The 26,826-nt window shown below is 36.9% G+C and overlaps 2 protein-coding genes and 1 long non-coding RNA gene across 5 annotated transcripts in view; 1 reads left to right on the forward strand and 2 right to left on the reverse strand.

The window, feature by feature from the left end:
- Window positions 1-470: 470 nt before the first annotated feature.
- Window positions 471-13,804, reverse strand: LOC113530445 (rho guanine nucleotide exchange factor 7). 2 transcript variants are annotated; one of them, XM_034311800.2, is made up of 13 exons: window positions 13,381-13,804; window positions 11,022-11,120; window positions 10,183-10,297; window positions 10,039-10,089; window positions 9,129-9,272; window positions 8,830-8,916; window positions 5,387-5,468; window positions 5,143-5,279; window positions 2,276-2,422; window positions 2,090-2,176; window positions 1,603-1,678; window positions 1,321-1,397; window positions 471-1,236 (listed from the first exon to the last, which is right to left on the reverse strand). In XM_034311800.2, exons 2-13 carry the CDS (start codon window positions 11,060-11,062, stop codon window positions 1,168-1,170), a joined length of 1,113 nt encoding a protein of 370 aa, XP_034167691.1. In that variant the 5' UTR covers window positions 11,063-11,120; window positions 13,381-13,804; the 3' UTR covers window positions 471-1,167. The 2 variants fall into 2 exon arrangements, with proteins under 2 accessions (XP_034167691.1, XP_026776234.1); XM_026920433.3 differs by lacking the exon at window positions 11,022-11,120 and having other exon boundaries at window positions 13,381-13,799.
- Window positions 6,183-26,826, forward strand: part of LOC117599296 (uncharacterized) — a 42,244-nt gene continuing 21,600 nt past the window's right edge. Inside the window, exon 1 of the long non-coding RNA XR_004579753.2 lies at window positions 6,183-6,260. This is a non-coding gene — a long non-coding RNA (uncharacterized LOC117599296). The remainder of the gene's footprint in view (window positions 6,261-26,826) is intronic.
- On the reverse strand, window positions 14,130-26,181 carry ttll10 (tubulin tyrosine ligase-like family, member 10). Of its 2 annotated transcripts, XR_003403155.3 has the most exons (12): window positions 25,881-26,181; window positions 24,285-24,462; window positions 21,634-21,752; window positions 21,415-21,535; window positions 20,471-20,556; window positions 19,407-19,593; window positions 19,149-19,320; window positions 18,892-19,032; window positions 18,203-18,319; window positions 16,171-16,264; window positions 15,794-16,056; window positions 14,130-15,687 (listed from the first exon to the last, which is right to left on the reverse strand). XR_003403155.3 is itself a non-coding variant. In XM_026920432.3 (11 exons), the coding sequence occupies exons 1-11, from the start codon at window positions 26,164-26,166 to the stop codon at window positions 15,866-15,868; spliced, it is 1,692 nt and encodes a 563-aa protein (XP_026776233.2). In that variant the 5' UTR covers window positions 26,167-26,181; the 3' UTR covers window positions 14,131-15,865. The 2 variants fall into 2 exon arrangements, 1 of the variants encoding a protein (XP_026776233.2); XM_026920432.3 differs by having other exon boundaries at window positions 14,131-16,056.

Below are 26,826 nucleotides of genomic sequence, written 5' to 3' on the forward strand. Positions count from 1 at the left end.
AGTTTCCTCCCACTGTCCAAAAACATGCAGGTGGGTGGATTGGCTAAGATAAATTGCCCCTAGGTGTAATTGAGTGTGTGAATGTGTGTGCATGGTGCCCTGTGATGGACAGGTGTACCATCCAGGATGTATTCCCGCTTCATATCCGGTGTTCCTGGGATGGACTCCAGATAAAGTGGGTGAAAGTGAGTCAACTATAGCTCAATTACTTGTAAAGAATGGTGAATAATATTCAATGGCTCTGATCTTGTGCTGATGTGAAAAATTTCTGAGAACTTTCCTTGACATTCTGATATATTGCTTAAAAAAAAAAAAGGGTTTGATTCAAAGCTTGCATCTAGGCTCTGAGTCTGTGCTTGCATTCACTCTACTGTTCACCTCAAAAAGATGAATTTCTTATTTTCACTTGAGGCTATCCTATTCCAGATCAGCTCATATCTTTGGCCCACAGGCATGAATGAGACAAGGTATGAGGTAAACTGAATAGCTTTATTGTGACAGCAATACCAAGAACTCCGGAGTTCGTTTCTCTGAGTTTGTGACTGTTCTAAATCAGAGTAGTGACGGCTACAGAATAAGAGCTGAGCTTAATAAGATAAGAGAGATCTACTGCAGCAGCTCAGGAATGCACGTCTGATGAAAGTAATTTATTACGTCTCAGAGAAGCATTTATGGTTTTATAAGAAAACAAAGCTGTTCAGAAAGCAGGTAAGTTTGTGGCTTCCATGTGTAAAGGCATGTGCATGCATTTTGCAAGAGATGACTGGTCTAATGATGCATCTTGTTTGAATCTACACATTTTAATTAGATTTAGATGAAAAGCATATCTGTACAAGCTGCTGCATGCATGTCTAGAGTATTTTCATTGGACAGAAACTGTACATAGCAAACAGAACATAATCCTGTTTAAAGGCAATTTTACGCAATGAGTTTTTTTCTTTTTTTTTTGTAGTTTACTACTGCAGACCACAGGTTCAGAGGCCTGGTCATGGAGCAGAACTTGCCCTACACATTTTAGTGTTTACCTGCTTTAACAGTCCCAGTTAAGGGCAGTTAATTAGATGATTAATTGAATTGTGTTAGAGCAGGGAAACATTAAGTGTGCAGGACAGATGTTAACCTCTGGGAACCTGTGCATTGACCGTTGCATGCCTTTGCCTTGTGACTTCAGCTTCTGCGCTTCTTCGGTATGAGAGGTGGAGGTGTGTGATTAGGAAAGGCTTGTGTCTTTTCAGGCTGAAAGAAAAACATGACACATAAATGAAAATCAAGCTTAGAAACTTAAATTTATTTGGGTTTTTATTATGTTACCATTTTTACCTCTTGTAATTGGAAAATCCAGCTCTGGTAGTCTTCTGCATAAGTGCATGAGACCAACAGAGATTCCATCAATTCTCCTTAAAAAAAAAAAAAAAAAAAAGCAAATAAAATTCAACATACGGTAGATTTTTCCACTTCAAATGTAAAATGTTCCCAAGAGGAATTGTGCAGTTTATTGTTACTGACATTACTAATAAATACTCAACTGTGGATAAATATTTATAACTCTACCTCTAAATGTCTAAATGTGTTTTACTAATAAATGGTGAATATTAGAATTACCTGTAAGTTCGAATTCAAGTCTGCCATACCGGGCAGATCTCTCCAAAGCTCTGATACTCTTCCTTGGCAGACGACCCTGTAAAATGAACTTCTAATCAATTACCAGTAACCAGTATATTTTTGGACAACAATATAAGGCTGACCACACTGAACAAAATGTGTGGTGGTCCTGGAAAAAACCTCTCAGTAGCTGAGTTCTGTCAATCTTTCAAAAAAAGTACAAAATTTGGTTTCTCTGCCTATTGCATACTTTGACACCTCAACTATAAACCATACATATATTTCACCAAAATGATGTGTTTTGATTTAATCTTTTTAATCTTACCTAGGCTATTTTTCTAGAAATATAAAATTTTATAAAGTAGAAAATGTAACCATGTTAATGGGTTTTCCCAGGCAGCCAAATAAATGAGAAGGAACCTAATTCGGTATATTACAAAAGAAGAAATGTCATGGTTTAGATATGTAATGCCTCAGATTCTTTCACCTCATATTTGACCCAGAGCCGCTGACTGTCAACAGACAGGATAAGGAGGTCCAGAGGAAAGAGCACGAAGAGACGCTCCTGAGATCCCTGCAAAAGAACAAAAGAACAAACCCACACTTTGATAAAGGTGTATGTAATTTAACTTTCAAAGAAGTCATGAGTATTTCTCTGATTTCTCTCACTCACCTGTCTCTGTGTATTGCTGATGTGTACCAATGAGAGGTAGAGAGGTTGGCCCATGTGCTGGATAGGGGATCCCTCCCACTGCAATATGGGAGACCTCAGCAGGTACCGCTTCAGCTCCTCCCTCTTCCAGGCCTCATCACATGGCAACTGAGAGAGAGAAAATAAATTTTTTTGTCTTTGTCTGGCTGTTTTAGTATGAATGAACATAACCAAGAACAAGGTGCAAAATTCCGGGACTATGCATTATCTTGGAGTGTGGCGTTTGTCCTCATGATGGCGCATTTGAGCCAATTTCCCCAAGTACTATATCTACATGTAATTTCTACTTAAGTCTATAATTTGTTCCAAGACATCTTATTAATAACCTAATTCACAATTATTACATCTATTTGCTTACACATTTACATTAACATTAACCATGCATGCACTGGTATGAAAGTTTGTGAACTCTGGAATTTTCTGAATTATCTTTTATATATACATTTGTATCTAAAACATAATCAGACTTTTATTTAACCATGAAAATAACACACAAATATTATACTTCAACTCATTTATTGAACCAAATCATTTCAAATGAAAACGTCCATGTTACAAAAGTCTGTGAACCTTTGCTTTCGATTCCTGTCAAAAACAGAGAAGGCTATGCTTTATGTACTGGCAGGATTCAAACACACATCCAGAGCACAGGTCAAACACTTTACCGCTGTACCACCTACGCACGTCTTAACTGATTTTTTTCTGTCTGTTGTTAACTGGTTGGTTTATTGTTGGTCAAGTTATAGTTTCACATGTTGATTAAAGTATGCCTCTGTAAAAAGGATTGCAATCCCTTTTCCAAGTACAGTTTAAAATGTTTGATAAAATGTACTGGATTAAAACTTGCTCACATAAAAACCTAATAATTTACTGTGGACAATAAATAAATAGACCTTAGTACTTAGCATACTTGGATATTTTTTACCCATATTTACTAAATCTAAAACCAAAATAATAGTTTACTTGGTACCTATTTCTGTGCACTTCTGTTCAAATGCTAGCAAATAAAGTAGTGCTGTAATTTATATTGTAAAAAAAAAATCTAGCTGGTCTGACCAGGTACCAGCTAACAAAGCACAGGCTGAGCTGGTCAAGCTCGTGTACCCCATTTTTGCCAAGTGCTAACCCGAGTCCAACGTTGTAGAAGAGTTATTTTTACGTGATATTGATCAATTTAGTCAAATAATAAAGAATCTAGAAAATAAATTACCAGTTGGTAAAGATGGTCTAACAGTTTTGGCAGCTAGTAGCTGGTCAGACCAAGCTGGATTTTTCAGCAGAGTTCTCTTCAAACCCTGTCATATAAAAAGTACACTACCACACTTCTCTTCAAATGCTAGCATATAAAAAGTAGGCCACTGTACTTGTCTTCAAATGCTAGCATACAAAAAGTACACTAACAGACTTCTTTTCAAAAGCTAGCATATAAAAAGTACACAAATGGACTTCTCTTTAAACGCTAGCATATTAAAGGTACACTAATGTACTTCTTTTCAAACAGTAGCATATAAAAGTACACTAACGTTCTTCTCTTCAAATGCTAGCATACAAAAAGTACACTAACGGACTTCTCTTCAAACGCTAGCATATAAAAAGGTACTCTAAAATACTTCTCTTCAAACACTAGCATATAAAAAGTAGACTGACGTACTTCTCTTCAAATGCTAGCATACAAAAAGTACACTACCACACTTCTCTTCAAACGCTAGCATATAAAAAGGTACTCTAAAATACTTCTCTTCAAACAGTAGCATATAAAAGTACACTAACGTGCTTTTCTTCAAATGCTAGCATACAAAAAGTACACTAACGGACTTCTCTTCAAACGCTAGCATCTAAGAAAGTACTCTAAAATACCTCTCTTCAAACACTAGCATATAAAAAGTACACTGACGTACTTCTCTTCAAATGCTAGCATATAAAAAGTACACCACTGTTCTTCTCTTCAAAACCTAGTATATATAAAGTACGCTAACGTGCTTCCCTTCAAACATTAGCATATAAAATGTACACCATTGTACTTCTCCTCAAATGCTTGCATATAAAAAGTACACTAACTTACTTATCTTCAAACGCTAGCATATAACATGTACACCACTGTGTTTCTCTTCAAATGCTAGCATATAAAATGTACACTGACGTACTTCTCTTCAAATACTAGCATTTACTTCTTCCATATCAAAAATACACTTTTCCTCAAATGTTTCTCTCCAAATATACTTAGACATGCTAGGGTATCAAAAGCACATCTCTACAAATATGTGTGCTTGTAGGAAATGTGGTTTGGTAAACTCACACAATCAGTATGTGACTTTGCTGAGACTGAAGCACAAGAGGAGATACATACAGTATAAGATCATGGGGCTCTTTCTCCCTTATTCTTTTGCAACCTTCTCCAACCTTCATTTGACTGAGGAATAGCCTGAGTTCACAAATCAGACTTAATACTAAAGACTCAGGTATATGTAAAGTTATACATAAAAAAAGGTATATCTAAAATTCAGAATAATAGTTATCCCTTTAACTGAATCTGAAATGTTCACATACTTTTACTGACTACATTTAATAATGGACCATATTGTTCAGTAAATGAATGCAAAGATATGTCATTTGTGCATTATTTCCATTCATAAATTTCACGTTTTAAATTTGAAAGTGTTCATAAGTGTTTTAGCACCACTTCCTATATGTAGGCACACCATCACTTGTGAAATATTAGTAATTTATCTACTGCAAAGTCAGGAAGTAGAAGGTTGAACCTATGGGTTTTAGGTGAGTTTTCACTTCCTTCGCCAGTGCTGACATGGTTGTATGTGTATGTGGTGTACCAGGTAGGAGAGAGCAGTGTGAGAAGGGCTGAGCTGCTGTCTGAGGGACTTGCATCTCCTGTCCTCTAAGTTCTCAATCCAGATCCTTTGCTCCGTAGCACTGGCACAGAGGAAAATCTTAGAGTCCACCATGGGCCCTGTACAGGACAACAAAGAATCAAAAATCTCAATCTATAGATATTGTTTTATTTATTTTTTTTAATCATTTTATGGTAATACATTTAACACAGGAAGACTAACTAACCACTGATCTCGAACATGTGTGGAGTACAGGGGTCCTTCTGAGAAATCACTCTCACCTCAATTGCTGACAGAGGAAGTACGCCCTGCTCACAGTAGAGTCAGATAGTTTAATTAGAATCATATAAACTGGGAACAATCATACAATAGAATATAACGACAAATTAGCACAGTACAGTTCAAAAAAGGTTTTTAAAAAATGGAGTGTGCATAAAAATATATATCTCTCATTTCTGTCACATTTTATGTAATACACATACAGTAAATTTATTATTTATTAGCAATACTGAACACATTCCTTGGTAAGATAGCCATAATCAGGGATGGGCTGCTTTTCTGTTACACGTATTTGAACAACTATTTGAAAATGCTATTTTGTTATGTGTGTTGTTGATCTGATCTACAGCCGGAAATTCTGTGCAAAGCCTCAGCAGCTTGAGTGATTCTACAGTCAGGTTGCCATTGCATTATTATTGTGTATTACACAAATATGCATGTAAATTATATGTCAAAGACATTTTAAACATTAGTAAAGTGACCTTCACAACAACCTGTGTGCATTTTTCAAACAAGTAACTTATCTACAGCACTTAGAAAACGTCATTTCTGCCTGTTTCAGCCCACGAGTTACAATTTACCCTGAAATGTAATCATTAAAATACTTTTACTTTTGCATTATTGTGTAAATCTATTTAACGTCTCATGCCTGAAACCTTATTTTCCATGAGTCATTACAGGTTATGAAAAATGTACATCCACAACAACCCTGTTACCTGAACACATTCATCCCTAGGAAATATTTGGAATATTACTCAAGTCACATGATCAACAGGAAGTTGCATCATCTGAATTTCCTGAAGATCATGGGAAAAAAAGAAGTAAGTTTTCTGATTGTGTTTCTTTCTTTCTTTTTTTTTTTTTTTTTTTCATTTTCAATGATATTTTGGTATTGATTGATGTACAACCCTGCTATCCAAGTTACAGATTAAAAGTAAATAATTTAAGAATAATAAATCATTAGAGTTAAAACCCTTAATGTTCTGATGCCATTAGCATGAATGCTAGTTAACCACATTTTGTGTATTTGCTAATTCTCTGCTAAAAAAGTCAACTTTGTTACTTTCAACTCTTTCACTCTTAACAGAAAAATGCAGCCATTGTCAGCAAGGAAACCTTAAAAAAAAAAGAGGGAGATATTGTTGTCTTCCAGTTAAATGCGTGTTTACTTTTGCTCCGTGTTGAAAAATGATACAAACAGTTTCATTTTTAAGAGTTACAAGGGTTAAATGGCACCCCAATCATAAAATCACTCCAGTCCTGACTAGCACAGTAGTGTCCAAATGCCTAACTGACTCATCAGTGAGCAGAAGCCTGACTCATTTCTATTCATCATGTTACACATTCAATTCTGTTACTAATATGTGTTTAATAAATCTTAAACCCAATCACATGATCAGTAGTGTCTTTATTATTCATCATGCTTTTCACTAACTAGCTAGCTGGATGATAGCTAGCAGCTAAGGTCGCTATGATAATATATCTTTGTTAATGAGAAAAAGATAATGTTTAAAAGATAACATTGTGATACAGCAATGACTGACACCACTGATGACAATACAGCAATGACTGACACCACTGATGATAACATTGTGATACAGCAATGACTGACACCACTGATGACACTGATGATAACATTGTGATACAGCAATGACTGACACCACTGATGACACTGATGATAACATTGTGATACAGCAATGACTGACACCACTGATGACACTGATGATAACATTGTGCTACAGCGATGACTGATACCACTCACACCCCCTTAGAAAATCTATTTTTGTATTTTCATTTTTTGTTTTATACAATTTGGAATAAAATATTGTATAGTTTCATTTACTTCTTTTATATTTGTGTATTATATATCAATATATTTTGATGATTTGTTTCTCCCAGTTCTTCACAAATTCCATAGAAAAGCAGTGAAAATTATTTTCCAATGTACATACAACTTGTTACATATGCACAAAGAAGGGGTTAATGTAGCATATAGAGTTGTGTGATTGTTGCAAGGCTTTACACTGTATCAGGCAATTAGGACAGTAATTTTGACTGTACCGTCACATATGATACTCCATGAGCTCAAGATCTATCTCTATATTCAGTTTCTCAGCCAAAATCTGCTTAAGTGCATTTGTGCAAGTGAATGTTTGACTTATAATATCTGAAATAGGAAACATGTAAATGTCTTGGGAATGTAAGGGCTTTTTGACTATAAATATTTGGCATATTCCTTTCTGATCCTGAATTTGTGCCTAAAATTTGTAAATTACCTTCCTACTATGAAATATCACATATTTTTGGAGCAGTGCAAATCATATTGGTCCAGAGGTCTTCCAGAGAACAATATCATTCTAGACAGGAACAAAGTCATGATTTTACATATCAGGAAATCAGATACTTTATATTCTAGGTATCTGGAGCCTTTATATGCAGACTGATTTGCTTCCAAATGTTCTGCCTATAACAAAACTATCACTGTAGTTTAATATGTTTACTTTAGAGGGACTGTTAAGAAGGACAGACGTCTGATAGCTGAGAGACTGCTCCAGAGACATGTTGGGCAGGAGAATGAGTTATTTAAATGGCCTTATTCCATCATGAAAACATTTTAGTGTGCAGACCAGTAATGGCTTTAATGTGTGGTAGTCCGATGTTTCCTGCATTGTTTGGCACCAATGGTGCATTGTTTGACTTGATAGCTCTAAAAAAGGAGTGCAGCAATTGAATCTAACTGTTTAAAGGGAGATTGCTTTGTGAAAAAGGACGATAGATAAAGCAATTGATAGCATTAATTCTCCCACTGATTTTCTAGTTGGATGTGTTTCAATAAAAAATGAATCACTTCAATTTCATTCCATTTTATTTAAATAGTGCTTTTAACAATAGACTTTGTCACAATGCAGGTGACAATGGTAAGAAATGACTGCCTGAGATAAGAAGAAATTAAGGGATATAAAGAAGAATTCAACATGTACATTTTCCATGCCAATTCACCTGTAGGTCTACTGTATTTTTTTTTAAATGTCTCTCGGAAATGTAAAACTTTTCTTAAAAGAAATCATTTGCATGAGGTGCTGTGGATTATTTTATGTGTTCGGCATTATTTCTAATGTATTGTGAGTCTTGAGAGAGATTAAAAACTTTTAATCAAAGACTAAAGTGATGTTATGTACATATCAGCCTGCAGAGAGAGAGCTGGCACCCCTTTCATGATTCTGTATAATACTGCCTGCCAATTGTTCAACAAACAAAAATAGCGAACAGGAAGACAGGGTACATTGTTGTGTAAACTACCATGGTGAACTGCAAAATAGTGGGACACATTCTGATAATGATAGAAGTAACAGGATGTCAGAAATCAGAATGTATTTTTGCAGAACCTACCTCATAGATGAAGTCACGAGTTGAGTTATCCAGGGCGAGGATTAATAAATGAAATGAAAAAAGAACCAGATACCTTTCAGTCATAACCTGTGGGAAAAGATAAGACCCATTTTTGTCATTCACACAAACAGACACACACACAGTGACTCATTTAGCTCATGAGGTGGAAACCATGAGGTGAGTGGCCGTCATGCAAAATCTGTCTTATACTGAATATTTCCAGTACTTCACAGATGATGTGTTTGGAATTTGTTGCTAGCGATAACCTCCTGTTTCAACAACAGAAGCTACCTGATTACCTTTGTGTAGCCATTGTGTAAGAACACTAGAGAAGAGTAAATGATGTCTCCATAAGCGTGTGGCGCTCGTCCCTCCCAGTCTCGTATTAGATGTGTGTACAGCTTTTGGTGTAGCTCATCTTTAGTCTGGCCCCACAGTACAACCTTACAGGCAACAGATACAGCAAAATATTAGGAACATACATCTTTATTATACCTGACACTTTAGTACATTTATGTTAGGAATATTACCTAATGGGGCTTTAGTGTTATAGGAAAATAACCAATGACAGCATGGTGTGATGCAGCAAAGCAGATTATTTTCCAATAACAGCATGTCCTGAAGTTCTTTTTATTCCTTTATACCACAGCAATTTTTATGATTATTGCAATATGTATTAATTTAAAAATGAAATTTTTACTCATTTACTGTTACATTTAAGTTAGTTTCTGTTATGATTTATGAAATGTAACTTGTCAAGTTACAAAGAAGCTGCAAGGCCCTCTTTTCTGAAAAAAAAAAAAAAAAATCTAATGGCCTAAAATGGCACTGACACTGGAGACTCCTTCTAAAAATGCTAAATAAATGTTCTCTTACAGAAAGCTCTACCATATCAACAATTAGATGTTTTTAAATTCCTTTATTAACATCCCTGTGAAAGGTGTTACTATAGAAATAATAACATATTGGAATGAGCACAATCATAGAAACGTTGCAACTGAACTTCTGTTACCAGCTGTGCTGTTATTGAAAATTAATCAACAGCTTCTGACCAATCAGATTTGAGTTTAACAGTGCTGTTGTTTGACACATTTACAACTCGTTCACTTCCTTAGATTCTAAAGGTTTATGGTATAGTGAGCAGTTTTTATTGAATAGAAACTTGTATTCCAGTCATGCCACTTGTATGTATTAAAATTGCAGACATACTTGTGAGGTCCTTTTCTGAGCAGACTCTTTTGCAGAGATTGGATCTGAGCCCTTAAGGGAGAAAAACAGCGAAACATAGTAATCAAAAATCAAAAATATATATCCATACATATACTCCTTAAAGATTATAGGAATGTCCGTTACCTCACACAAGCCTATCTCTTTTGTAAGATTCCTGGCAGGTGGAGAGTGTTGCGGAGGTTCATCTGTCTCATTCTTTAAGGTAATCTGCAGCTTACTTTCTCCTAAAGTCCAGACCCTGAAAACAGCATATAATGCTGGTATTGTAGATCTTAATACTGCATACAGCTTTAGTTTACTGAAAAGTAAAACTAACTAACACTAACTAACACTGCTATTAAGAACCTAAAGTATAACCCTTTAGATTCATATTTCCCTAGCTAACATTAATAATAACTGCAGCATTAATTAACAGGTTTATGTGTTATGTGTATGTTTTGATTAAATAATTAACTAAATTAGCCAGTGCTTATTCTGTCAATTATTAAAAATAAGTCATGTAAAATATCATACATTAAATGACAATGTTTCTAAATGTTAATAATTAATTGAACTTACAGAATATAATTCTTTGAACTCGCCATTTAACATGACTAATGAATTTCATGAAATAAGCATCAATTAATTATTGTCTTAATTATTTCACATCCTTAATAAACAATTTGGATGCCTTACCCATGTTCTCTATAGAGTCATCTCCACCTTTCCCCTCTTTATGGCACCCCTAAGCATAACCCCTGATGATCGGCCTGATGGACCTCGACATTAGTCTGATGCATTTTGCACAGAAGTGTATCAGATATGTTAGTGGTGTGAGCAGGGTTGCTAAGTCTGTGGTCTTTCCTGAGGAGTTGGGCTATTTTTGGTTCATGTAATGTGTGAAGGCATTTTTGTCAGTGAATCTGCCTATTTATTTTCATAGATTTTTTAACAATATTCAAAATACAAGACCATTTCAGGACCTTTGTGAAAGAATTTTTCGGGAAAATTTCTTCTTATCCATTTGGTTGGTTTTGAAGGACCAATTTTGTCAATGATCTGGCCAGCCTGAGTAGGAGTATCTGAAATGATAAAGATATCTCTGATTTAACCCCAGTCTGAGCGTGGGTCACTGTCTGTGTCTGTGCTGTCTGTGTTCACCCTGTGTCTGTGTGAATTTCCCCCACCCTCTTCCCCAGTCTCCCAAAAATATACCAGTTGGTGGATCGGTTACTCTCAGTTGCCCCAAGGTGTGAATGAGTGTGTGAATATGTGTGCAGGGTGGACTGACATCCCATCCACGGCTCAGTGTTCCTTGGAAAAGCCTCGAATTTCCCGCAACCCTGATGACTAATGATAAAAAGTCACGTTTACTAAATAGCTGTCTCATGCTGAGCTACTTCCGCTGCTGCACCTGCTTTGCCCCACCAGACGGGTCTCTAGACATAAGCAGATTATTGTGAGCGGGCAGTGAGGGGTAAACAGTGACCATCTGACCTCCACAGGCTCAGTATCTCTCCTTGTAAGCAGCAATGTTTAACCAGTGTTCCTTTTCTGAAGTATTATTGCATTCCCTGTGACCCACTGGATTAAGATGTTAAGCACACAAGCTACGTTGTTTTTGTGGTGCCCCGAGCATCCTGTTGTGATGGGTGTGGGGTTTTTGTTAGGGTCCTGCAGGTTGGTCCCTATCACTCGTTTGAACACATGCATTGTGTAAGCCTCTGATTACCTCCCAGCTTAATCCCTGCAGTTTCCTAATGAGAGGATTGATGCACCCAACCCTGTGTAAGACATCAGACTGCTCACAAATGCTTTAGTCTTTCAGGTAGTCGCATTATATTAGTGCTGCTTCATATGTTGCAGAAGTGGCTCTAATTAGTTTTGAAACACCATGGTTCCTACCAGTGGTGTAGCTGATGCCCTATACAGATATATGCAATACTCTGTCTTTTTTAGCAGGGCTTTTTGTGTACTTCCAGTCTGAATACCAAAAACTTTTGGTATCTTATCATTATATCTGACCTCCAAATACCCAAATGTTTCTGATCATAATCACATCTTGCATAATTTCATTCAGTGTGTGATTTTACATGTGCTGTGCAGCATAGTATGTTACATGGCTTCAGTAAATGGGTGATAACACAAGGTAAATTAAACTTACTATAAATGTTTTCTAAGCCTAAAAACGCATTACATTAAGGTATGCATTAGGCAGACCTTAACCAAACCTGCGAGCAGAGGAAAAAAAGCTGAGCTAGGTAACCCAGACTAGATAAACGATGACTATATTGACACCATGTAAGATTGCATTTGGACTTATTTTCATTAACAACCTCTGCTATATTATTATGGGCAAATTATTTTAAAGTTGGAGCACAAACAGTAAAATTCCATAGTCTGTGTGTGAACATGTTCTTCTCAATCTAACACACCTCCTGGATCTGATAGCTTTCCAGTATTTTTAATTTTATTTTATATTAGTCCTACATACACAAAGAATATGTAGAAACCTTAAGGGTCTTTTGGGTATCCCTCTAGGGAAACCCTTAAAGGTTCAAGAACCTTAGGAACTAGGAACCTTAATTAGCTAATAAAACCTTCCTCCTTGAATATTCTGCATTTTTTAAAGAGCGTACAGCCTAAATAAAAGGAACATAATAATTTTTTACATTTTGTACTAACCGAACATTATGATGGGGTTGGAAACATCAAAATATTGGTTCTGCAGAGAGCAAACTGAATTTACTTACAGTATAATTCAGACACATCCACAGGAAACAACTTTTTAGCTGGATAAATAAAATCAACAGTAGTAGGAATATCTAAAATGTGATGAGATGCATCTCTGATTTTACCTGTTCATATTCATTACTTGCAAAAACGCTTACAAATGCTATAACAATTACGTAGTGAAATTGGAAGTGTATTTGTCAAATTTCAGAATTTTGGTCATGAATCGACGATGATTTTTCAAAACTGTAGCTAGCTTAATTTGATAACTGCCATTCAAGTTAACACTTACACTGTGCTGATCTTAAGTTGCAATGCTTTAATAGATAACACTTTAATAAGAGAAACTGATCAATCAAATATTCTTTAGTCAGTTTTTGAACTTAAGTTTAATTTGATATCTTGAGACAAAATTATAACTCATTCTCACTGATACATAGACAACTAGTAACTTAAATCTTAATGAGTCTAGACAGATTTCACTATTTTGCAACCATACTGGCTTTGAAGTGCACCAAACATTTCCAAAGCAGGAAGTACAGTATGATACACAATCTGACATGTCTGGGTAAAAGCAGTTGTTGCACTGATGGAAATTAATGCTCTTACCCTGCACCTTCAATCTCCAAAAGCTCGATCTCGTCTGGACCCACATCATCGACTCCTTTGGTTATCGGGGTCACGCTGCAACATCCCATGTCTGCCGAATCCTCTCTCTCCTTTTGTTTCCACTCCTCTCCTCCACACACAGTGGCTTTTCCACTGCACTACACACCAAGAGCCATCTGCCCCTGTGCCCCAAACACCCCAACAACCTGTCTCACACCCTGCTATGCAACCAGCCAAAGGGAAAGGAGCAAACAGCAAACAGCTTAGAAAATAGGGATGAATAAGGTTTGGGATAGGTTTTGCCTCAAAGCCTTTCTCTGCACAAACAAAAATGGACAAAACGAATGTAGGCAAATTCTGAAGAGAAACAAGCAGACGTATATGACAGAACCATGTGGTGCATGCTTTCTTCCTGTCAGTTCGAGCAGTGACGCAGCTGTGGCAAAGCTAACTTCCTCATCAAGTTTCAGCATAAACCATTTAGCTTCCGCCTCTGTTCCACCCTGTTCCACCTCTATTAACGTAACTATTATTTAAATCCAGTGTGACATGTGGAGGATATATACCTGTATGTACAACACTGCTCAAGTAATACCCAGATAAAATGATTACATGTTGGAGAGCCTACACAGAGACATTTGTAGCCACAACAACATTAACAACAACCGAATGACGAGCCGTGCTTACTGCTGTGTGCTCGACAGAATGTGGTGTTAGTGTTGTATTCATCTATCACCTAGTAGAAGAGGAAAATAGGTTGGTAGCCACATGTGGTTATAGTCCTTCTACAGAAATATGATATTTACTTTATTACACTGTGAGTATACTTTATTGACCTTTTAGACCTGTAATACATTTAAGTTTCATCAGCATTTACAATTCCAAAAGCACTGAAACAGAATTGTATTAAAAGAGTTTAACCTTTTACCCCACATTCACACTAGCAAGTGACAAAGCGACTAATCTTTTTCCCTGAACATGCATGTTTCACTGACAGTGGCAAGCCAAGCCATTGGATTGAATGATTCCTGAGACTGATCCTATGATGAGTGTGGTTTAACATTTCTTCAGTTCCCCACACACAACTTTACTTCCTACCTGCAAATAGTTCCCATTTACTGTTTGATGTGCAAAAAAAAAATAAATTTCATCTTATCCTGTCAAATAGAGACATTATGAGGAAAAATAAAGCAGGGACTGAAGTGGCAGAAATTGTTGGTAGTCGTAGCCAGTAAGTTTAGGTCACTTTGCTAATCTGCTTATAAAATTGTACAAAACCTAGCACATTACATGTAAATTAAAAAAAAAAAAAAACTTTCACCCCGGTTAAGGGCATTATTTAATTTGTGTTTAACTAGTTAAATATATCTACTACCATTTTCCGCCGGAGCTAAAAATAAAATGTGGACTGTGAACACCCACAAGAAACAATGGTAGTGGTCACTACACTCCCACGAGAGACAAACTACAAGCAGCATGAGCAACTTGTTGCTTGCTAGTGTGAGCATAGTGTTAGTCATAGTCACAAGCTCAAGTAATAAGACCAGTGTTTGTCCACTGGAATGCTTTTGATCTGCTTTTTGTCAAACCAGATCTGGCAAACCCTAAACAGGAGCCTAGATGTCTCTGATTTCACCTTCTCAAAGCTATTTCCATGTAGATACACAACCTTTTAAATGATCTTGTTTATATTATAAAACTTCCTAAAAAAGCCTACATGACAAGCCTTCCTGACAATGACATAAACTACAGGAATACATATTTAAAAAGGCTTATTCCCGTAGGCATCAGCAGTCATGCAGAAGTGAGAGAACATAAAAAAAATGAAAGAATCATGATGATTAACTTTGTAGCTCAGTGCACTTATGGTATTTCAAAGTCGAATTTATTTAGGCTTATGTCAGTTGTCAGGAAGGCTTTATGCAGGAATGAACAGTACCCTTAAGTAAAGTGTACATGCATTTATACACATCATATGTTATCATGCATCTCCACCCTGACTCCTTCACTCTTTCTGAACATCCATTTGCTCTGCTTGGCCAGCTTCAGTCATGAGCTTGCCCGTGATGTTGGAGCATTCAGCATAGGACTAGACGAGATGTAATGGCAGTCTTTGCCATCACATGTTCTGGTTTGCTGAGGTCAGAAGTCACTTCAGGTTGCTGCACTCTATGTGTGTGGGAATGACTTTGTTAGATTGCAGCTGACTTTGGTTAAATTCTGCAGGTTTTGTACCCTGAGTCATTTGGGCTGTTTGTGAGGCCTCACCATCAGCAGTGTCTGAGGAGGACAGAAGGAATGAGGATCCTGAAAAAAGGCACAAGATGGTTGGCTGAAGTGAATGAGGTAGCTTGTTCATTAGCTAAATTTTGCCTTGGCTGCAGTACAGGTGGGCCGGTGTGAATGAAAGCACCTGGGGAGTTGGATGAAATAGTCGAAGAGGGAGCTGGGCATGCTTTGGACTTTCAGCTACAGTCTGAAATGTTTACAGCTTCTTAGAGCTGGATCGACTTCTGGAGCATGCTGTCCTGAGAGCTCCTGCTGTTCTGCTCCTCTGTTTGGTGAGCGGCACGACTGCAGTTTCACCACTGTGCAGTAGCACAAAATCTTTCTGGCTGCTCAGGGGTAACAGCTTCAGACCACAGCGGCATTTATTGTAAATCTCCATAGCCAGGTCTGAAAAACAGGAAGAGTGATATGCCGTGAAGCTCAAAACTGCTAGAACTGATTGTAATTGCACTTAATAAATATACATTATTGCAACTACTGGCTTGCAATACACATTCTCACCCAGAGTTTCAGTGACTGTACTGGGCACCACCTCTTTCAGCACTTCACAATTAGTGTGAAGAGCAGGATTACAGTTCATCTCTAGCAACCAGACCTGTATAGAATCATAATACACACACAACAGGAGGAAATAATGCATACTGCTGGTACAGTAATGATAATACAGATTATCATTTGTTACCAGTTAATCTAACATAAATATGTAACATATCATTTAAAGAAAGTGTGTTCATCAAAGTTTAACCATTAGATGGCATCCTTTCCTCAATAGCCACAATTTTATTTTATTTATATAGAGCATAAAATTAGCCCATAAATACTGGGTAAAAAAAATCAGCTGAAAGCAAAGCAAAGGGTCTGTGGCATACCTGTGAAAGAAATGGTGATAATATGAGTGCTTTCCTACTTCCTGATTTGATGAACAGTACAGACACAAATAGAAAGTATTTCCTGCAGTTACTTCTTGTTTGAAAATGCCATCGTACATATTTTAGTTAGTGATTGCATATAAATACGCTGTATAATCAGACCATAAGCAACAGCTGTTGCATCAAATACACCAGTCATGCCTGACCTCTGATAATCTCGACATGATAATATTGCAAAGTGAAAGAGAGCTTATAGTTATGTTATGCTTTCTGAACGCATGTTAAGGCTTTAGTCAATGGTAATTTTATACTGAAAATAGGTTAGGATATACAGACAGGTGACGATTTAAAGAAATAAATTTGGTTCTGCTATGCTTTGAGGACATTTTGCTGGTATGGTTTAACTCCACTTATCCCCTTAGACAGAAGAGTCACTGCACATCTATAGAAAGTTCTTCTGACTGATTATCCCATGATTAAAAAACTCAATCCTGGTGGGAGTGGTCTCTTCCACATTGACTACGCCCACCCATGCACTGGTGGTGCATACCCTCATACACTGGTGGTATGAGGACCACCAGATCTGAACCTAATTGAACACGTACTGGAGATTTTGGAGCAACTTGTTCTCCACCACCATCATCAAAACACCAGTTAAGGGAGTATCTTTTGGGAAAAAAATGAGTACTTGTAGAATCGATGCCAAGGTAGCACTGAAGATGTTCTGGTGGCTTATAGTGGCTGAAACATTATATTGGTTTTTTCCTTCAATCCTTCACCCAATGGAATGACATCACCTGCTGTGAATGCATGCTTAAATCACATAGAAAGAGCCTTTTCTTTTCTTTGCACACATGTGAATGCATAATAATCCAGTGAGTGAGAATTTTTGGCCTGGGGACCACATGTTTACTGCTGCAGGAACACGGGTTGCCTGGCAACTGCTTGGCACGGCTAAACTTTAAAATACACCAAAGGGTGGGACTGGGTTTGAGCGCACCAAGATGTCTGAGATTCATTCTAATGTTAGAAAGCTGTAAAATATAACTCTTGAAGGAACTGAAAAAGATGAGCTTATCACTTTTTAATACTTCAGTTTCATGATTATTTTGACATTAACACTTCAGTCTTCAGTCTTCAGTATCTGGCAACATTAGCAGCTTATTAACACTAAATCCAAAAATGAAGACAAATAAGATTAGTCATTCACTTAAGACAAAAGAAATGGTGCAGTATAAAAGAAGGAAGTTTGTGTGTTTGTGCTTAGGAGGTGCTGTTTCACTGTTTTGACCTCATTTTGTTTTTCTAGCTCAATGTGAACTTTGCCTTTTATGGACTTTTGTGGGTGTCACTAAATGTATAATTAGCCGTGCCATGAAAGTACTTGGTAATTTACAGATTATTGGCATTTATCACACAACTTGTTTTTTCTTTATTAAAAGAATGATAAATGAGGTTGGCAAGTAAGTACTGTACAATATGCTGTAACTATGAATTAATTTATTTTATGTGAACACCTTTACTGAAGGCTAAATAGTCAACGTACTGAAGGCACTTTGACTAATTTCCATATCTCTGCCTTACATCTCTCAGTGAGGTTAACTCGATAAAACCCAAGCTCCCAGACATGCACACTATGTTGCTGTGCAAATATATTATCTCACCTTGAAGTCCTCATCAATCAAAAAGTCACAGCCAATCAGATCGAAGTAGCCCAGTTTACACTCCAGCTTTGATTTGACAGCCAGAAAGCAGTGAGTCATTATCTGCTGCATTCTCCTCTGTGGATGCACACACACACACACACACACACCACTCACACACACACACTTAGTTATAGGAATACTAATATTTTATGTATATATATATATATATATATATATATATATATATATATATATATATATATATATATATATATAATATTAGTATTCCTATGACTAAGTTCAACATCTTGACCTAACATTATAATTATTAACAAATTAAAAAAAATAATGAAAAAAAGAAGAAAGAAAAAGAAATGAAAATCAGTAGACATGGTATGGCCAGGATACAGGGTTATTCATGTATTACGGTAAAATAAGATTAAACAGTAATTATTTAATGTGTTAATGATTAATCTTATGTTTCCTCGAGCAAATAGCAGTCACATTACACTGTTCAATCTAAGTTAAAAATATATCCATAAGATGTTAATTCATCTATTTAGTTCATTTTTATTCACCTAAAACAGGTTTATTAGTTAGTTTGTGAATTGGGAGTTTTTTTTGTATTTTGTTAACATGATGGCATGAATTAATTTATTCAAGGATAACACCAAACTGTACTAGAACCCAAATATAACAGAACGCACTGTAAAAACACTCAAAACCCAGTCTCTCGGCAAACCCTTTGGCACCATGAACTTCTCATTAATGTAGCTGTTGAAGCGCTCCATGGACCAGACTGTCTCTTCCTTCAGCATGCTATACAGAGGATTCTTCTTCTGCATATACTGCGTTTAAATCACAGGCAAGGATATGATCAGCACTGAGAACAGAGGGCATTTCAACATGCTGTGTCTGTGCAAACTTGATTAGGATTATGTTTTGTGAATAAATAAGGGCTTACTTGGTTGGTCAGGTGTGCAGTGAGGTTGTTGGACTTGGGGTCGTAAAGGTCACAGGTCAGCCGAACGTAACCATGACGAAAGAACACCATGTACGGTGAGGTGCAAGCGATAAGAAAGTAGGATCTTACATCAAATTTTTTGCCCTTTAGGAGCAAAGGATTTTGGATGTACCTTCAAAAATGCAAAATGTTTTTGTGTAAATACAGATCAGAAAATTACTACAGTTTCAGACCTTTTAAGTTGTTCATCATACACACCGTTGAGCAATCAGTGCTTGTGACATACTGAAAGGAATCTTCTTGTTTGTATGGCTGCCTGCTACCGTCTGCATCCTGGCTCTGAAGGCTGCAATATCCTCCGGTGTTTGCAGAAGGAAAATGCCTCGACCCTGGTTCAATCCGGTTGGCTTGCAGATCCATATGTTGCTTCTATCAGCACATAATCCTACATCAGGAACAGGACATGAATTGTTTCATGGAGAAGTTTTGGCTATTTGTATTGACAAATTTGTGTTGACAAATTCACCTGACATTTCAAGTCATATAGAGGAAACTTTTCATTTCCTCCTGATTGTAATTGTTCCAGTTCTAGATGCTAATATGATTAATACTGTATGTGTGTGTCAGTCGGGGAAATCCCGTTGTGTGTTACTGTGTCTGAATTCTGGAAAACAACCAAAAATTATGCAAAATCTGATTCCGACCAAAATTGAGTTTTTCTGTCAATAAAATATTTTGATAATATCGCTACAAAATATAAATATATTTGACCAAAATGAAATGAGAATAGTTTTATTTGTCAAAAATAAATGGATATAAGACTAAATAATTCAGCTTATTAATCAGATACAGGTTGTCAATATGTTCATGATGCTCCTGCACTGTCAGACTGTCACACATCATCATCCAAACAGAGAAGAGCACTTACACACTCTGTACAGATGACAGAGGCCAAACTTTAAAAATGTTTAAATAACCTAAAATAAATATATTAATAATGAGAAATTTAGTCATCAGACAGATTCTTTCCACTGATGCTAGTGTGAACAGAGATCAGTAAAGAGATGACGATGAGGCTCATGTTTAAATGCTGCTCGTGTTTAAATGCTTGCTTTTGGGGGTAACCAGTGTTCAAACTGTACTTATAATTGAGATATATGCTAAAGAGAAACATATTTCAGTTCAGCAAAGCCCATAGTGGAACAAGATATAGTAGATATAGTAGAAAATGTCAATATTTGACCAATGGAAGAGTTTTTCCAAGCTGCCACACAAATGTTTAAAGAAAGGAGGTTCAACTACTGATCACAGTCACAATATACCCTCTTGCTGGGAAAAGAAAGCTTCCTTCTCATCTTTTATATCCATGCGAAATGTGTCTGGAATAAACTCGTCCATCTTCAGTCTCCTACAAGAAAAAAAAAAACAGTTCATTTCCAAGAACTTCCAAGAGGAAAAAGTTGGCCAAGATGTAATATTTTTGTACTTTACATATATACTGTACATATACTTATACATATACATATACATATACATATATTTGACCATTTTGTTACTTGTATCTACACATAAAACATTGAAAACAATGTAAAACATTGACTGTAAATTTTACAATACTGGCAACAGGGTTGCATATAGAGTACTGTTAGTGTTTTACATTAAAGTACTGTTAACATTTATAGTAAAGTACTGTAATATCTTACATAGTATTAAAAAAAAAAACAGATAACCCAGGTCATTTGGTTGATGCTTTTTGAGAAAGCAGTTTACAGTTGATGAAGAATCCAATTTTAAGGGTTAAGGGTCTTGATAGCCAACCGTAGCAGTTTGGCTCAAAAGCCTTAACCACTGAGCCACCACAACCAGCTTACATTGATTCAATCCAATCTTTTAGTGCAAGTTATTTCAGTGGCAGAGGTGTTGAATCAATGCAAGCTAGTTGTGGTGGCTCAGTGGTTAAGGCTATGAGTTACATCAGGCAAATGTACTGGATTATGTGTTACTTTATACTGTGTAAGATATTACAGTACTGTACTGTAAATGTTTACAGTTGCTTATTGTAAATTTTGTATAGTACTTTATTGGCAACCATGTTGCCAGTAAATTACTGTAAAATTTACAGTTACATTTTTACAGTGCAGGAACTTTACACACTAAATGTCTTGTTGCTATAAATTACGTCATCGTCTTTTTTTTCCTACAATGTATGCAGTTTTTTGCACTAATATTATACTATATTATAGTATAGCATATTAAAATATTTGACCTGTGTCCTTTTCCATGGTTGATCTTGCTACTGACCCTGTCATACTCTCTGAGACTGTTCAGAAGACCTATTTTAGTGGTCAAGACTCTGTTGTTTGGGATCTGGTATACCAATTGCTCACCTTTGATAAAAAAGAAAAATAATTTAGAAATTACCCAGCTTGAAACATATTGGTGCATGAAAACTGCATTGTTGGAAAATGGAAATGTTTTTTTACACCTGCTCTGAAGTGGTAGTAGGTGCTTGAAGATTTCAGTTCACACCATTTCAGTGTGTAGTCCAGTCGGGTTTTGTCAAAAATACGCTGCCAGCCTTTGCTCTCACAGTATGTAACAACTCTAAATAACATATCAAGTGTATATACATTAAAACAGCTCTATATATTTAGGGTCTTTAAACACATGGCAAGATCTATTTTAATTTAATTAGCTGTGAAAAATGAATACAATTTTGGTAAATAACATGTTCACAAACAAAATAATTCACTAATATAAATCATATTATTATATTACACTATTACTTAATGAAGCAGTACTGATGATAACACATAAGACTTAACCATGTCATGTGTGTGTCATGGCAGGTGATATGAGTTGTCATGACAGTTTATGACCAGTTGTGTAGCAGTTTCATGTTACACTTGCTTGTAAATGCAAATATGGCTGCCATTATGTTTGATGTCATGAGAGAAATCTGCTACATTTTGTGAAATCTGTGCTTTTGTTATCATATACTTTAGAATTTGTTCTGATAGATATCAGCTGCAGATATTGGTGGGGAAGTACGACACTAATAACGACGTATACTTAAACAAAATTAAGTCGAGAGGCTATCACACAGGAGAGGTAATATCATTACCAGGGTTGCCAGCAACATTTTCAGCCATACTTCATCTCAAAAACCACACAAAAGACCTGAAGCTAGCTCAAAACGATCTGGACACGTTTCTGTTTCAGACTCAGCCGGAAACAACATCACTGTGGCGCACACTCATTTCTGATGCACAAATACTATCTGTGCCAAAATCCCCCTTTTTTCCTCTGGAGTTTTGCAGTATATCTTACAGTAGAAATGTTTCTGGACTTACACTTTGCCTTTGTTTGTGGAAATGTATTACATTTAACATGTATATTCTGAGTATTTGCTATAATGATATAAGCCCTTAGCAGCCAAAAAGTGTTTTTAAACCAGCCTTATTTGGCGTAAAAAACACCACCCTGGAAACCCTGACATTAACTCTCCTGTCTGCTGCTCCTCTTCCACTGAAAATGTTCATAGAGCGAGCAGTGGACAGCGTGATTACTGCCCCACTGGACTCTCTTAGTTCCCTTTTTTGACCACTAGGTGCAACAATAACTTTATGGAGCTAAAGAGGTATTTTAATGGAATTTAAAATGTATGGAGTTGTGAATGATGACTTGATAATATAATAATCTGTAATCTGTCTTACTTTTGACTTATTTTTGTATAGGAGCTCCCAATTGTTATTTATGCTTGTTCAGCATGATTAGAACTGAAAGTGACTGAATTCTTAGTAATATAAGAAAATAAATATGTAAAAACAAAAATAAAACTTCTGCCAGTGAGTCAGTTAGAAACAAATACTTTCTGGGGCCATAGTATAAAATATCTTAAGACAGTTTCCCCAGGTATGTATCAAAATATTTGTCAGAAATCTATGTGTACTTAGCAAATATTAGCATGTACAGGAATTAGCACCTAGGCTGTCAACATCAAACAACTCGAAATGTTATATGACTGGATGCATACTGTCAAGGCAACTTGTGACACGATATGACACCATTTATGACACATTTATGATGTGGTTATTTCAGTCTTATGACACAGGATTCAAGTAAAATACTTAACTGATTTTTCATATTATAAGTTGTGATATTTCATAATAAAGTGTAAATAGAGACAACTTCAGCCAAACAATTTAGCCAAAACTGAATGTACTGAATATGATTTTTTTCAAAATAACTCTTAATATTTTGCTAATACATATACAGTGTACAATCATTCATAGGTAGCACATATTTTAGTGGTTTCTGTCCTACACAAACTTAGATTTGTGTCAACTCATCTGTCTGAAGTGTGAAATTTTGAACCCATCACCCCAGACTGAGCTGTCTCACTCACTCACTCACTCACTCACACACTCATTCACTCACTCACTCACTCTCTCACTCTCACTCACTCTCTAACTCACTCTCTCACTCTCTCACTCACTAACTCACTCACTCACACACTCATTCACTCACTCACTCTCTCACTCACTCTCTCACTCTCTCACTCACACACTCATTCACTCTCTAACTCTCACACTCACACACTCATTCACTCGAACTCTCTCACTCACTCTCATTCACTCACTCACTCTTTCACTCTCTCACTCACTCTCTCACTCACACACTCATTCACTCTCTCACTCACACACTCATTCACTCTCTCACTCACACACTCGTTCACTCTCTCACTCTCACTCACACACTCATTCACTCTCTCACTCTCTGACTCACTCATTCACTCTCTCACTCGCTCACTCACTCTCACACTCACTCTCTCACTCACTCTCTCACTCATTCACTCTCTCTCTCACTCACACACTCATTCACTCTCTCACTCTCACTCACACACTCATTCACTCTCTCACTCTCACTCACACACTCATTCACTCTCACTCTCTCACTCACTCATTCACTCTCTCACTCACACACTCACTCAATTATTCACTCACTCTCACTTATTCACTCACTCACTTTCACTCACACTCATTCACTCTCTCGCTCATTCCCTCGCTCGCTCACTCACTCCTTCACTCATTCATTCACTCGCTTGCTCATTTACTCTCTCACTCGCTGACTCACATGGAGGCCCCGTTTCCTCCTCCAAAATAGAAGAAAGGTCCAGGTCTCTGAGGCTCTTCTGGGCTCTTGTCTCTGTTCCTCTTTAGATTGTGCACCAGTACAGCTCGTCTCTGATGCTTGACTTGAGCCCTCCTACTCACACACACACTCTGCGAGCGCTCGACCAAGCAGATAGAGTCTGACCAGTTGTGCACAGGGAGAAAAATAGCAAAAAGGCATGATTTTAAAAGTTTCTCTTAATGCTGTCTTTAACATATTATAAGATGCAAGGCAGGGTTGCCAGATCCACTGTTTCTCCCATGAAATTGGGATATTTTTGACCTGCTGCTGAATGTTTTTTTTTTTTTGTGTCAGTGGGTTGGGGATTGGACATCTTGCATACACTGTATTTATTATATTAATGTTTTGCAAGATGGAGTTTTTAAGAGAAAACAGTAAATGTGCAATCTAGCCTATTATGTAAATATGTGCACTGGCTTTGTTTGGAAAAGTACTGTGGGCAAGAAAAGAAAAAAAATATCCCACCTTATGATCCGTTAAACACCAAATCAAGCTGCGTCATCAAACATGTCTCCCAGAAGAGATATTCTTCAGACTGAGGAACTCGTCAGAAAAGCTTTTAAAATTGAGTATGACATTGAAATATGGCTCCAAAGTGGCTGTAGATTGTCTGTAGATCACAAAATTGGCCGCGCTCTGTGGGTGGGAGGGATAGCATACTCTCTCTCCCCTGTCAATCACAGTAACACTAGCCAATCATGGCCATCTGTGAGCTCATGTACAAGAAAGACGGCAGATAGCACTTTCCTGCGACTGTCCTATGCTGCCTTGTAACTTTGCATGAGCAGCATTCTCAGAGGAAGCACAGGTTAGCTTTCTCCCTCCCAGGGTGGTAGCTGTTGTATGATAGGTGAGACCAAATTATGGAGAAAATGGTTTTTAAAAAAGAAAGAAAAATCAAATAATCAAACGATTAAAGATGCCATCCTGAGAAACTAACAATGTGAAAATGGCTAAATTGATATAGAGGTTTGGAACTGGACTGATTTGCTTGATCACTGGGATGGTTGGGGCTGTTGTGTCAATGATGCACAGTCACAGTAATATACTAGACCTGAAAAAATGGTTACGTATAATTTTGTTATAATGTGTTAGATGACGGATGAAGGGAAGAGTAGTATTACAAAGTCCACTGATCTAGAAAGGTGGTTAATTTATGTCATGACTATTATAGTTACTGAATACACAATAAACCTTTGTACCCAGTTTGAATGATTCAAATCAAACCCTTAGTCAGGTATTAAATCATGAAGCAAACACACTGGGTGAAATTCACAAAGCAGAATTTCTCACACAGCTAGATAATATCTGCCATATCTATTCTGTTTTTTTTTTTTTTTTTTTTTGGTTACCTGAGAAATCTTGCTTTGTGAACCCCCCCTTCATAGCAAACATGTTCTCAGGTAAGACAATGCAAATCTCAGGAGACTAATTAACATATGGCCTGGGCAAGCTGCAGTAATAACTACAGTAGAGCGACCTGAGTTAATGACAGTGTTTCCCCTCTCCCCTTCACACGCACTCACATACACACACCTGCTGCAGCGCCATCTGCCTGGATCACCTGTTCTCTGTTCGTCCCCCGGGCATCCTGCCTTCTCCCGAGAGATTTCTCCACCTCCGTCCTCTTGTGCTGTTTATCTTTGCCCTCAGGCTCCAGTGTCACTGTCTTTCCCGGAATGGCTGGCAGGTGGCCCTGCTCTTCGTCCTCAGCCTCCCCCTGCCGCTCCTCTGTGGCTTTTGGAGAGTCTATGCAGACATGATCTTCACCCTGCAGCTCCTCACCACTCTGAACAACCTCTCCCCTGCTCCCAGCTGACATCACTATCACTATCACTGCCCGCTGCTGACCTAGATTACTGGAGCGGAAAAAATATTTTCCACCCGCCTTGTCATGAGGACCTGCCCACCTGCAGCCTGTGTGGATGCTGGGAACAGAATATGCTGAATAAGTGCCTGTGCCAGTTATTCTTCAGCTCTGCAATGACTGGTTTTGAAAAAAAAAAAAATAGGTGCAGGCCTATTGTATCATGTGACAGTACGTACAAAAAAGTGAAGAAATATAAGATCATTGCTGAAACACATACGCTTGGGATTGATTTGGCCACATTTTTTAAAGCAAGACACTACAAGTGAATAACATCATAAAAAAACAAACAAAAAAACAATATATTAAAAAATTAATTTGTCAGTTGATTGCCGACATTCTTTGGATGATGCCACTGAACGCAGTGTTCAGATAAAGTCAGTTTTGGGAAAATAATCTTTATTGTTTAATCAAGAAAATAACCACACACTGTTATTTATTTTTAAAAAATCTATATAAAATCTAACATCAGTTTCAACAATTATTAACATTCCTCTGTAATATCTTTTTAAATAGTGATAGGAATGAACATTATAAAATTTCAGCTATGCAGGTCATCTAGAAACTGAGATTTTTTAATCTGAATTGATTTTTTTTTAAAATAAATATAATTTT

The sequence above is a fragment of the Pangasianodon hypophthalmus genome, chromosome 16 (assembly GCF_027358585.1).
Source record: "Pangasianodon hypophthalmus isolate fPanHyp1 chromosome 16, fPanHyp1.pri, whole genome shotgun sequence".
In the NCBI taxonomy this organism is placed as follows: domain Eukaryota; kingdom Metazoa; phylum Chordata; class Actinopteri; order Siluriformes; family Pangasiidae; genus Pangasianodon; species Pangasianodon hypophthalmus.